Here is a 13,889-nt window from a genome sequence, read left to right on the forward strand (position 1 = left end):
GAGTTGATGTGAAGGTTGAGGGTGCTACTAATGGGTTTTGCAGGCATGAGGTGTTGCAGGTTATAGAATTGAAGGTGTTGGTGTTGATGATTATCATGGGCGTGAGTCTGAGTTTGAGCAGAGAACACAACTGGAAAGAGTTCTTGCTGCGATTGAAGTCGTGAATCTCGTGATGGATTGAGCTGAAAATGAAGAGATTAGATGTATGTTAGGTGTTACAGCCTTACATGGAAGGAATTGAAAGGCCTGAAAATGATTTAATGAATTTTTGATGGGTATTGTATTGAGGTCTAATTTTTGTAATTTGTGTTTGATAATTGTAATTTGTCATAAATTAAGTTGATTAATTTTTAATTTTAGTTTTAATTAAACAAGCCGGACTAACCCGTGAACCCGCAAGCTTTACCTGTTACGGGCGCGGGTAGAAAAAATGACCACCCGTGAAGAATATCAACCCGCGGATTTTGGCCCGTGGTAACCCGTACTCATGTAACCCGTAACAAGCCAGCCCCGATCCGCCCGTTTGACAGCTCTATTCCCAACCCTAACCCCAAAAACACTGATGCTTCAATTGGGATTTTAGATTCGAAATCAAAATTTGGAGAATCTATTACACCGATTAGAGATTTCATGGTTGTTGAATCTGAAGAAGCAATACCAATTCCTATGGGTATTGATGAAGAAGAAGATGATTCGCTTGCGTTGGAATTGATTCCTCCATTTTTCTTTGTCGACAATGAAGAAGTTGATTCTCTAGAGGATTTGATTCCTTCATTTTTATTCGATGAATCTTCGGATTTAGAGTTGATTCCTTCTTATTTCTTTGAAGAAGATGATGATTCTATCCAATTGGATTTAATTCCTCAATTATTGTTTGTTGAAAACGAAGATGTTGGTTCACTTAATGGTGTGCGATCCCATTCTAAGGAAGCTGTTACACCAGAGATGAACTTCTCCGAGTTGAATCAAATCAAAAGTGATGAGGTATATGGTTCTGCCCTGGATTTTCAATCCAATAAGTTTGAGATAACTTTCGAAAATTCTGAATACTTGAAGAAGTTGTTCTTTCATCACAACAAGTTACTCTCTCTGGATTGTTTTTCTCTCTATCCTGATGATACTCCATGCTTATTTGATCGAGGTAAGTATGTTGTTTTATCATCGTGTACTTCTGAGAAAAACCTTGAGAAATTGATTCATAGCTTTGGGTGTGATTCCGATTTATGGTTTATCAATTTGTTTGCTCTATTGTGTGGTAATATTGCTAAAATTCATGATGCAAGGAAAGTATTTGTTGAAATGTCACAGATAAATAAAATTATGTTACTCATAATGTCTAGAGTAGTTGCTCAAGAATGTTCTGCATTTACTAGAAGGTATCCTTGTAGAAGTATGAAAAGCTTCACCCTCTGTGGTAATACATTTGTTTCTTGTTTGAGAATTTTTAATTGTCCCATCTTGATGGATGTTTATAAAGAGAAATCTATTTTTCTATCAATTGCTAGATGGAGGTACCTATCTGAATTGTCATCTCTGTGTCTAATGGTTCATGTATATGTTAATGATATTGATGTTAGAAATGGTAATCTGCTGTTGGTCACAATGTATGAGAAAGACAATGTTCTATTGGCTAGAATACTTCCTATTAAGATGGTTCCTCAGTTGTTGCTTCACATGGTTCAGATGTGCAGATAAGAATTTATTATTTTACAGATGGAGTGTGGTTTCGGTCATGAGATTGCAGTTCATTCTTTCGGATTATTGGTAGTCACTCGGATTTGTTTAGGGATTTTGGACTGTATGAATGATTCTATATTGTTCAATACTGTAATCATACTTCACCACTGGTTCTTATATCTGCGACCTTGGGTCTTCTTTCATGTTACACTGTGGTTTCATGCGTCTCATAGTAATTGGTTTGACCAGATTGATCGAACTTGTGCATTGATTAGACAGGTATCTGCACAGCTGATTCAGTTTCACAGTTCAGCTGGTGTTTTTTCTTATGAGAATTTGATTTTTCTGTTGAGCTTTGGGTACCACTCATACTTTTCGGGTATACAATTGATTGTTCCTTTATATGTTCATGATGCTACATTTGTTGTTGAGAGGGCTACTATGGTTGCGAGAAATGTGATTTTGGGTAAATTAGCCGAGGCTGTAGTGGGGAGATTGAATAGTGATGATGTTACATCATTCCTACTTGCTCATTGGTTGGGAGTTCATAGCGGGTCGGAATGCTTCAGATGGATCCCAATAGATACAACTACCGAAGATATAGCTCTAATGGCAGTTAAACATTCTAATTAGAGTTGTGTTTCTATATCTGACCTTGTACAGTATCTTATTTCTGGTCGCAACCGAATGATGGTGTGGATTCGGAACAGTGGCGAAGCTCATACTCTTTTACAGCTTCAACGTGGGTTGCTTTGTAATACAGGAGACACAGTTAGTGAATTGTGGAAGGGCATACCAATAACAGAACAATTTCTATGTTATTGTTGCTATATAATTTTCATTCGCAACTCTAAATATGCACAGCCACGTTCATTCAATACTTTTGTCATTCTTTTTCATAGTTCTAAGGTGTTATTCTACTGCAAGTTTCTCTGTATTGACTGTTTTTATAATTATTTTTCTTATACTCGTACATTGTTTGATCGTGGGAAGGCATTCGAACTCCGTATGTGGACTTCTTGTTTTGTGGAATGGGAGTTTGAAATTGGGTTTGTCTCTGCCATGGGTGGGAAATTAATGGTACCCACAGGTGAAGTGGACATTTATGTGGCTGTATATGAACATTTAAAGGATGATGGATGGGCAGCATTCATTCTGGTGACGATGGTGCCAGTTTCTCTTACAACTATTTCATCTCATTTTCCTGGCCAAGGTGGACAATTACATAGGACTGCACCAAGACCATTTCAAATTACTGTTGTTGCTGTCCCTTTTTTCATAGTACTTCCAGATGTGGTGCTTGTTAGTGTATACTTCACACTCAGGTGGGTTTTGAGAGTTTGTATGTGAGAATGGGTTTTCTTGAGGTGTGTCTTGGCAGTAAATGGTGAGGCTCAGCTGGCTTGTCTACCGGTGCACATTTCTGTATATTTCGTTGTTGCAGTAATTGTGAAGCTACAGGATGCTTTCTCTTATTTTGATGCGCAAAGTGGATGGATGTATGGAAGTAATTGTGACTCCATTTTTGTAGTTCTTCCTCCATACCACAACAGCACAGACAATACCGAGGTTTTAAGGACTGTTGGCATGAATACTTATCCATCTAGAGGTGTTGCTGATTATAGGGCTGCAGTTTACCATGGACAACACAACACAACCAGGTTCAGGTCAACGATAGACTTTACAACAAGAACTCCTTCCTTGTGGTCATTTTCCTTTGCCATTTGTGTGGCAGACAGCGGACGTGTCTCACGGCTACTTCTCTGAAGATGTACCTACATAAGAGAAGAGGGTGTCCCTGGAAACTCAGTTCACATCCTTGAGGACAAGGATGTTTCCAAGGAGCGGGGATTGTCATGTACTAAGAGAAGAGGGTGTCCCTTATCATAATCCTGGTGGTAGTTAGCCTTTAATATTAATTGTTAATTAGTAGTTTAATTAGAGTTAATTAGAAGTATAATGGATGGTTGAGATGTAACCATCTGTGTGGCTTAGGATCGTTATCTAGTAGGGAGACCTAACTAATGTATATATACGGAGAGTCTGTAATCAAACTATTTAAGCAAATTATAATGAAAATTATCGATTTATCGATTTAGGTTGTGTTCTTCGGAACCAATAGGCTTGATTTGTGAGAATTGAGATATCATCGGTGTTTATGATCCAAGTATTGTTATTGTACATCTAGGTACATGACACATATAGTTAAGTTATTGTGAAGTCACTGATATTTCTAGGCTGTTCTTCGGGAATATAAGACCGGATTATCAATTGGTTCCTGTTCATCTTGATTTATCAAAAGGCGGAAAAAAAAACTTCATAGGTACTTTTGTGGGAGACAAATTTATCTATCAGAATAGACTTATCTTTGGGAGACAGATTTGTTTATAAGTCTTCGACCCTGGGTCATAGCAATTCTTAGTTGTGGGTGAGATCAGCTAAGAGAATCAAGTGTGTAGAGTCCTGCTGGGATTCAGATACTTAAGGAACACGACTGTACCTTAATCGGTGTGAGACTTGGTTAGGGATCAACTACATTCGAGTCCGAAGTTAACTTGTAGTAGGCTAGTGTCTATAGCGGCTTAATACAATGTGGTGTTCAAAATTGGACTAGGTCCCGGGGTTTTTCTACATTTGCGGTTTGCTTGTTAACAAAACTTCTGGTGTCTGTGTTATTTATTTTCTGCATTATATTTGTTTATATAATTGAAATATCACAGCTTGTGTGTAGTTCAATCAATTAGTAAATCCGACCTTTGGTTATTGATATAAATTGATTGACACTTGGGCATTGGTCTTTCGTACCGTCCAAGTTATTTCTCATATCAATCGGGCTCACAAATTTCTATCCGTTTGATTGCAGATTGTATTGAGAATTTGAGATATAACTCTTTGGTATATTTCTTGATTAAGCTCGCTTTATAAGATGGTGCTCTCAGAATTATATTGGAGTTAGTCTATACAGATTTCCGAACGAATTATTGGGTGTGGTTGTTATACCCACGCTTTTTCAAGTATGAATCAGAAAGGCGAACTTAAAAAGAGTTGTCTATGAGAATAAGATGATTATCATACAAATAATCTATGACAAACAAATTTCACTTTTTCACAAACGAGGGAAGAAAATGAAATCGTAATATACGGTTAACGGTGAATAACTCCCACGTCTCCCCATGTATCAAAGACACGTCAGTGGTAACCCACCACCACAGGTCAAAAAACTGCACGATTGAGAATGGGCGAATTATTTTTTCTTAATTACCAAACTTTTGTAATTCCAAGGAAGTGAACACTCTCCGAAAAATAAACAACTGTGCTCATAATTAACAACTATATAAAAAATATATTTTTAAAAGAATATTTGAATTTCACGAGATTGATTAGCTCGATTAAATAGTACGGACAACTCGGTGGAAGAGAAAAATATAAATTTACGGAAAGTAACTAAGTCAACACCTAGTCTGACATGACATAACAAGACAAAATACTGGATCGATAAGTACATCTAATATCTTTATAAAGGATACTTAACTTTTGGGAAGGAAATGGGACGTATGTATAACCTGGGAAAACCCTAAATACCAGAAGGAACTCGAAAAGGTGGAATAGACACCTAAATAGAATACCCAGGTATCTTATCAAACATCAGCACAAAATAAGTTGATAAAGGTCGGCACAAATAAATTTATGAGCTATCAAAGAAAAATAAATTAAGTTTAATAAAAGAAGTCTACAGACTTACTTTAATTAAACAGGGGTCAATATGTAGATGACAAAATATAGCATATAGATAACTGACATCTGAAGAGTAATACAACTGAGACGTGAAATAAAAGTCAAGGTCATGTCGAATATCTGAACCAGATGTCCAAGGATTAAACCACAGGTGGCCAAATACAAAAGAGACATAGAAATAAACGAGAAAGATCCGAGTCTAATAGCGAAGCTGAGAAGAACCTCGATGTTGTCGGCTGAGTGACGACCTGAAAAACAAGATAGTCATAATGAAGAGTTGTCTCATGTTATAACAAGTGCAAGGCGGGAAAGTTAATTGGGTCCCAGCTGTCAGGTGCTTACTAAAGATGAAAGTCATTTACATGTAATCCCCATGTTCATACAATATATAAATATCTAGAAAGGTTGTTAATGTAGATAATATCATTTCATTAATAGAAATCAGACTTCAGATATCTCTCTCTTCTAACCGCCTTACATCCTAACCGACATAAAGATAATCAGATGCCCCAACCTTACATCAACCGAAATATAATTATAGATCATAAATTAGAGTGATAACAACGATTGTAATTTCAAATTAAGGATTACTATCACCAATTTGTGAAGGTATGCTTCTCGGTAGAGTTGACATGTCTTCATCTATAGTCTCTTTTCATGATTATTAATGATAGTATTGTTAATAGGACTTGTTTTAGAGTTGATAGATATGCACCCATAATAACTCACTCCCTTTTTGCAGTTGATATTATCATCTTTTTGAAGGCCTCCCACAAAAATGCTCTTAATCTTAGAAGTATCCTAGATAAGTTTTGTTCTTAGACGGGACAGAAAATCAATGAGAGAAAGTCCACTCTGCTAAATTCCTTTAATCTCGGAAGAAGTTTCAGCAAATGCATGGCTAATGCACTTAGAGTACAGGTTTCTGAGAATCCAAGTAAGCACCTCGGCGTTCCTCTTCAATGGGGTAGGGTTAGTGAAAAATGTTTAGTGATATTACTGAAAAATGGGAAATAATAACTTGGTGTTGGAAATCTAGAATGTTATATAATAATTACGATACCGTGCATTCATTCTTCTTATTCCTGTCAATAATGCTAATAGTAATTTTGATAGACCTGTATTGTGGAATGCTTGTAAGTTTGGTGTTGTACAATTAAAGAGGCTTATAGATTCATGAATGTGAAAGCCAGTGATACTCTTGCTTCTAATAAGGAATGAAGACTGGAAATTACACCGTCCTTTTAAGTATAAGTTCTTTGTGGGGAAACTTTTCCATAACAAATTAAATTTGAATGAATGTTTGTATCGTAAGACCAGATATACTCATCCTAGATGTATATTTTGAAACTCCATTTTATTTATTTTTTGGGTGCTCTAAAGTGTGACCAATCTGGGATAAGGTAAGTGTGCTCCATTTCATTTATCGTAAAGTGTGAGCAATCTGGGATAATGTAATGGACTAGCTTAGTGTTTAATATAATTACGATATCTGATCTACTAGTTTCTTACGAAAGATGTGGAATTATGACACTCGCGTAAAGGATTTTAAATAGAAAGATGTTTGTCCTTTCACTTTGTAGAGTGTATGGTCCCACAAAAACAAACTAGTCTTTCAAAATGTGACATCCAATACTATGTGGGAGCTTTCTAAACACTAAGGCTCGTAAATTACATAATGTTAATTCATACTTGTATGCAGGATGGAAGGAGATGCAAGAGATTCATATTGCTTGGCATGGGCCCAGTACAGGTTTTTGTAAGCTAAATACTGACGGCTCTTCAAATGGGTGTGGTTTTGCAGGGATTGGTAGAGTCATTATAGTTGAAGATGTAACCTTTTTTCCCTATTTTGGCAAGCACATTTTCAAGAATAATAATAATATTGCAGAAGTTTCAGAGATAGGAATTTCCAGTATTCAACTGGAAAGGGGGAGGAAGGCTTGGCGGGTACTTAATACTAAACAAGAATGCGGAAAAGGTGGATTCCAGGAGCATTTCTAAAGTCGGTTGCTAAGTTGGGCATACATCGTGTGGAAGTGAAAAGTGATTCTATTTTTGTTTCCGTCGTTAAATAATAAAGATGAGTCTCACTGGAAAACTAACGTCCTTGTCCGAGAAATTGCAGAATTCAAGAGTTCATTTCATCAAGTGAAGTTTAAGCAAAGATATAAAGGGAGTAATAGAATTGCTGATACAATAGCTAAGGATGCGCCGCCAAAACATATAAAATAATTTGGATAGAAACATTCCTAGTTTTATTTATGCAAGAGTGACTACAACAAGACAGGTTGCCGCTGAACCTTAGTTTTCTTTTATGCAAACTAATAAATAAAGAAGGAACCGGGCTCGTCTTGAAAACCAAGCCCGCAAGAACTCTAATAATCATGTGTTTTTTTTTGAACAAAGGAACTTACTTAAATTACACATCCAAATATCTTACATCATGAAATATGTGAGAAACTAACATAGCAGGTGGATGAAACCACCATTCCCCACATAAATTATGTTTACGGGCTGCCTTAGCCAAAGCATCTGCAGCCTAATTACAGTTTCTGTATACAAACACACAAGACCAAACCGGGTTATTATTACAAATATTAACACATTTTCGAAGTAAAGGCATACTTTGCCAGTGAGAAAGAACAGATTACTGCTGCAAATAAGAACTTATAGCCAAATTATATGTTTCATATATAACATGAGACCAACCATTAATTGTCGCCATTTCCATGCTTCAAGTAAAGCCCAAGCTTCTGCTTGATGTATATTTATAGCTCTCTTTAATGTTGCCCTTCCCAGAACATATGCTCCTGCATGATTTCGAATTATAATTCCAATACCAGCTAGCAAAGAATTAGCATTATAAGAAGCATCAATGTTTATCTTCAAAAAATTCAGAAGAGGTGGTTTCCAGTGAAGATCTAACTTAGAACAAGTTGTAAGAGAACTATTATGACTCACAGCAGAAATGCCTAAATGATGATGAGCAATGTAAGACTTTATATGATGAATGATTGTGTTGGGATTGTGAGAAATATTATCAAACACAATTCTACACCTATGTTTCCAGATGAAATGCATTATGCAAATAATAAAGTGGATAGAATCAACTGACTGGTGGATACTAATAGAAGAATTCTTGAGCTGCCAAGTCTAAATCCAAGCAAGAAAAGAAGACTGCTGTAGTAAAGAAGAATACATCTGAGGATAGAAATAATTCCATATTGCTTGAGCAAATGGACAATGCAGCAACATATGATCCAAGTCTTCAACCTGACCAATGTTGCACATAATGCATTGTTGATGAGAAGCACCCATATGTTTAAGCAGCTTAGCTTTGACAGGGAGAGCATTATGAATACCTTTCCAGAAAAAGAGTTGAAACTTGTAAGGTAATTTCAGTTTCCAAAATTTTAACCAAAATTGAGGAGTTAGTCCCATAGAAGCATCAGGAGGCATATCTTTTTCACATAGCAACTTGTATGTTGAAGCAATGGTAAAAACACCAGTGGCAGTGAAAGGCCAGACTAAAGTATCTTGCTGATCTAATTGAACAAGAATAGTTAGAATTGCATTCACCTGATCTGGTTGAAACAGTTTTCGAAGCAGAGGAATATCCCATTGTTGAGTATGTGAATCAATAAGCTCAGTAACCCATTGATGATTATGAATATTCAACTCATCCCACTCTTGGATAGAATATTGCATATTAGGGATCCAATTAGATTTCCAAATATTGATACGAGTTCCATCCCCTACTTGCCATTTAGCATACTTCAAAACAATATTGAGACCAAGACAAATACTTTGCCAAATCCAGCTAGAATTAGTAGTAGTTGGAGAAGGAAAGAATTGCAAATCATTAAAAGGAAAATATTTACCTTTTAATATTCTAGCCCACAACTCCTCTTTTGTGAATTAGCTTCCGTGCTAATTTTGCAAGAAAGGCCAAATTATAATTGCTCAATTTTTTGAGACCCAAACCACCAAGTCTTTTCGGCAAATAAGCAATTCCCCAAGAAAACAGTTGTTGAGACTTGCGATTGCTGAAGTTGTTTCGCCAATAAGATCTTTGGATTTTATCCATTTCATGAATAGTAGTCTTTGGTAACTTAAAGAACTGCATCTGATACATTCCCATAGTACTTAAAACAACATTAATCTGAGTAGTTCTACCTGCTTGGTTGACGATTTTACTGTGCCAACCTTGTAATCTGTTGTTCATGTTATCTAAAATACCTTGACAGTTCTTATGCCTTGATTTATGCATCAAAAGAGGGATTCCTAAATGTTTTTCTCCAAGACCAATCACTTTCATATTAAGCATGCCAGAAATATTAGACTTTTGAGCAGTTCAAGTGTGCCTACCAAAAAAAATAGTCGATTTCTGCATGTTAATAACCTGACCAGAACCTTGCCCAAAAATATGAAGTAGATGCTGAATATGACCAATATGAGAAGGAGTAGCTTGGAAAAACAATATAGATGATTAATTGCAGGACAATGCCTATTAATTTTAATCCCATGAAGTTGACCAGAATCAATATTTTATTGTAAAAGTCGAGAAAAAGCTTCCATGACAAACAAGAAAAAATAAGGGGACAAAGGGTCACCCTGACAAATACGACGAGTTGGGAAAAAGTAGTACTAGGTATTCCATTGATGAGTAGAGAAACATTTGTAGTAGAGATGCACTGATCAATCAAAGTAATCCAATCTTCATGAAAACCTAACTGACGAAAAATCGAAAGTAAAAAAGTCCACTCTACCCTGTCGAAAGCTTTCAACATGTCTAATTTCAAACCAACCAAGGCTTGATTAAACTTTTTGAGTTTCATACTGTGAAGAATCTCATGAGAAGTGATGACATTGTCATGGATATGTCTGCCTGGTACATAGGCAGATTGGGTAGGGGAGATAATATTTGGCAGTAAAGGTTTTAAACGGTTAGCTAAAAATTTTGAGATTATTTTATAGCTAACATTACATAGACTAGTAGGCCTATAGTCTGCAGGGGTTTGAGAATGTTGAATTTTGGGGATTAAAACCTGATAAGTGTGATTGATGGCTTTGAGCATGTGTTTGTAGGTAAAAAAGTATTGAACCATGGAGATTACCTCAGAGCTGACTGTATCCCAACATTGTTGATAAAAGGCTGCTTGAAAGCCATCATGACCAGGTGAAGCCCAAGGTTTGATTTGGAAAACAATGTCATTGATTTCTTGAGCATCTGGAACTTGTACAAGATAGTTATTCTGTGCTTCATAAATGCAAGGATTAAAAAGCCGCAAAATATCCTGTTGAACAAGAGGCTTAGAAGAAGTTGAGATATTAGTAAAATGATTAAGAAAAATGCCTTCAATATCACTTCTTGAGTCATACCAAATATCTAAGGGGCCTTTAATTGCATGAATGTGAGATATTTTTTTGTTAAAGTTTGATATCGAATGAAAGTATGAGGTGTTTATATCAGCTTACAGAAATTTACTACCAGCTTGTTGCATGAAGTACTCTTTCTGAATAATAAGCCAATGTTGTAAGGAATTACTTAACTATTTAACTTCAGGATGATGAGGAGGAAGATTATTTGCATAACAATGTTGAAGACGATTCTGAATATTCTGAAGATTAGCTTTAATGTTGCCAAAGGAGAACTTTTTCCAGAGTTCCAGCTGAGTTCTAGTATATTTAAGCTTACCTGAGAACTGATAAGAAGGAGAACCCAAGAACTGTTGCTTCCAACTTTGGTTAATAGTGTCAGTGCAAGAGCTCATTTGAAACCAGCATTTGTATGACTTTAAAGGAGAATGTTTGCTAGGGCTGTTGACAGTATTCAACAAAATGGGACCGTGATAAGAAGCTATTGGAACTAAATGTTGAAGATGGGCTTGAGTGTAATGATCAATCCAAAGACGATTAACTAATGCCCTATCTAATCTAACAGCAACATGATCATTACCAGATCTATGATTCGACCAAGTAGTATCAACACCAGAATAACCCAAATCAGTGAGGCCTAATTGTTGAGAAATACTCCTAATATGTATAGATAGATGAGCATGAGAGTTGTTATTGCTGTGAGTTTCATAATCATACATAGTAAAGTTTAAATCCCCAATTAAAATCCAAGGAAAATTAACAGAAGAACACATATTCAGAAGATATTTCCAATGGTCATTATTTTCAACAGTATCATGAGCACCGTACATAAAAGTAATAAGGAAATCCTTACTGTTATCATGAGTATGCACAATAGCATGAATAATGTCATGAGTAGTATGCATAATTTCCATATCTATTCCTTGTTTCCAAGCTAAAGCAATATCACCAGAGAGTCCTATTGAAGGATCAAACCAAAAGTGAGGATACCTAGTATGAGTGAGATATAATCTCATATTATTAGTTTGAGCTTTCGTTTCACACAAGAAAAAAATATCAGGGTCATTATTGTTCAAACAAAACCGAAGATAATCTCTGGTATTGGGATTTCCTATACCCTGACAATTCCAAGAAAAAATCCGCATATTTTGTAAAATGATAAAGTTACAGAACAGAAAACAAGATTGAAAACAAAAGCAAGAAAAATAAAACAGATAAAAACTAAATAACAGTAAAAGAGAAGGGTGAGAGACAAAAACCTGTTGCCATGCATCAGTATGGTTCTGTGCATCGCAAGCATTTGCAGCAGCAATGTCCCACATAATATTACCATCAGTGGAAGTATTATTATCCTGAACAGAGGCAGTTTCAGTAATGCGAGCAGTTAAATTATCATCACCATTAGCTGTAGCAGGCTCAGAAGTAATAACCAAAGTAGGAGTTCTTCGATATCTCTTTTTAGTACCACTAGTACTAGATCCATCACTAGTAACAGTAGAAGAAGGTTGAAATTGATTATGATGCGAAGACGAAGCACCAGTATCAGAGTCTGTTGCCGAAAAGATAGAAAGATGCATACCATCAAAAGGTCTTGGCTGCTCTTGAGTATTAGGCATCCCCAATCTTGATCTACACTGAGAACCATGTTGTAGAAAAAGTTGAGCTTCTTGAAGCGGGTTTCTCTGAGGTGGCAAAACAGGTTCAACAAAACCAAAGCCTCGAACAACCTCTTCCATTTCATGTCTCCTGTGAGTCATGCCAGCACAATCATTTTCCTCATGGTTAACAACCTTACATTCAGAACAAAGACGATAAGGTTGTTTTTCATAAAAGAAACCAATCCACCTAGTGACTCCAGCAGCACTTGCAGCAGTAATTCCAGTTATTAAAGGGGTATTGACATTAATAAGAACTAGGGCTCTATATTTAGAAGAAGTTGGAGGATTAACACCATCGGGTTCAATAACTCTTACCTCACCCACAATATTACCAATCATTCTTAGAATATCAGCATAAGTAAACTCAGGCAAAAGGTATTTATACTCTAGCCAATAAGGAGACACTGAGAAATCTTGTAAGTGATAATCCATGGTAAGATTCCAATCTTTCAAGACAATTAAGTAACCATCAAAATTCCAAGCACCTCCAATTAAAATAGCATCTTTGTCATCTGATTCTTGAAATTTTATAACAAAGATGTTAGGTTCTAGACTGTGTACCTGAACCAACCACTGATTACGTCTTCTAAGGTGAGGCCAAATGAACTTGGCAGCTCTTTCTGCATCTTGCCAAATCATAATACCAGGAGCATATAATTTATCTTCCAAACTAAATCTCCACTCTCTGATTCCAGTTAATATAGCAGTATTAGAATGCATAACTACCCTTCTTTTAATAGGTTCATCACTGATAGATATATCATCCATTTGGTTGGTAATATTATTCATACAAGGTGTATCCATAAGGATGAAGAAAAGGAAAAAGTGAAAAGAACAAAGATGGGTATGAATGAAAATGGAAGTGATATTGCGAGTTTTATAAGCGAAAATGGTAGTAGTGTCAAATAACAGATATGATAACTATGGAAGAAAGAATTACAAAATTTGTCGATCAGAGAAAGGGGTTTGAGAAATCAAAGTATGAGGGTGATAAAAGATGATATCAAAAGCTAGATTCCTTAATAGGTAATTGAACCAACCAATATACTGAACCCAAATCATATTAAAATGAAGAAACAGGATAACAACGACTATCATACGCACCACTGCCAGATAAAGCCAACTTTGAAGATGCCAACTGTGAAACTGCCAACTGAGTAAAAATTCAAGGATGTAATAGGACATTACTGCAATACTAATGCGTGGCAACAAGCAATAGAAGATTTAATCCGCCATTAAGAGAAAAAACAAGATTGATTAGTACCAGAGTATGACACATCTGATTAAAACATGAAAATCAAAATTAGGACAAAAAAAGAAGAAAAAAAGATCGAGAATTAAACCAAATTAAGAAAACTGACAGAAATTGATAAAGATAAAACCAAAGAAGAATTAAATGAGAAGGAAATTACAGATCAGATCAAAGAAACAGAAGAG

The 13,889-nt window shown here is 35.9% G+C and overlaps 1 protein-coding gene across 1 annotated transcript; it reads left to right on the forward strand.

Moving 5' to 3' along the window:
- Positions 1-601: 601 nt before the first annotated feature.
- LOC113271533 lies at positions 602-3,754 on the forward strand. Its single transcript, XM_026521427.1, has 2 exons — positions 602-1,141; positions 2,671-3,754. The coding sequence occupies exons 1-2, from the start codon at positions 631-633 to the stop codon at positions 2,718-2,720; spliced, it is 561 nt and encodes a 186-aa protein (XP_026377212.1). The 5' UTR covers positions 602-630; the 3' UTR covers positions 2,721-3,754.
- The last annotated feature ends 10,135 nt before the right edge of the window (positions 3,755-13,889 follow it).

The sequence above is a fragment of the Papaver somniferum genome, chromosome 4, assembly GCF_003573695.1.
Source record: "Papaver somniferum cultivar HN1 chromosome 4, ASM357369v1, whole genome shotgun sequence".
Taxonomy (NCBI): domain Eukaryota; kingdom Viridiplantae; phylum Streptophyta; class Magnoliopsida; order Ranunculales; family Papaveraceae; genus Papaver; species Papaver somniferum.

Bases quoted from the DNA above. Each gene is read 5' to 3' on its own strand.
- LOC113271533 (XM_026521427.1), top strand. From the start codon at position 631: ATGGTTGTTGAATCTGAAGAAGCAATACCAATTCCTATGGGTATTGAT. The intron at 1,142-2,670 runs GTAAGTATGTTG...GATCGTGGGAAG, and splicing joins TCCATGCTTATTTGATCGAG to GCATTCGAACTCCGTATGTG.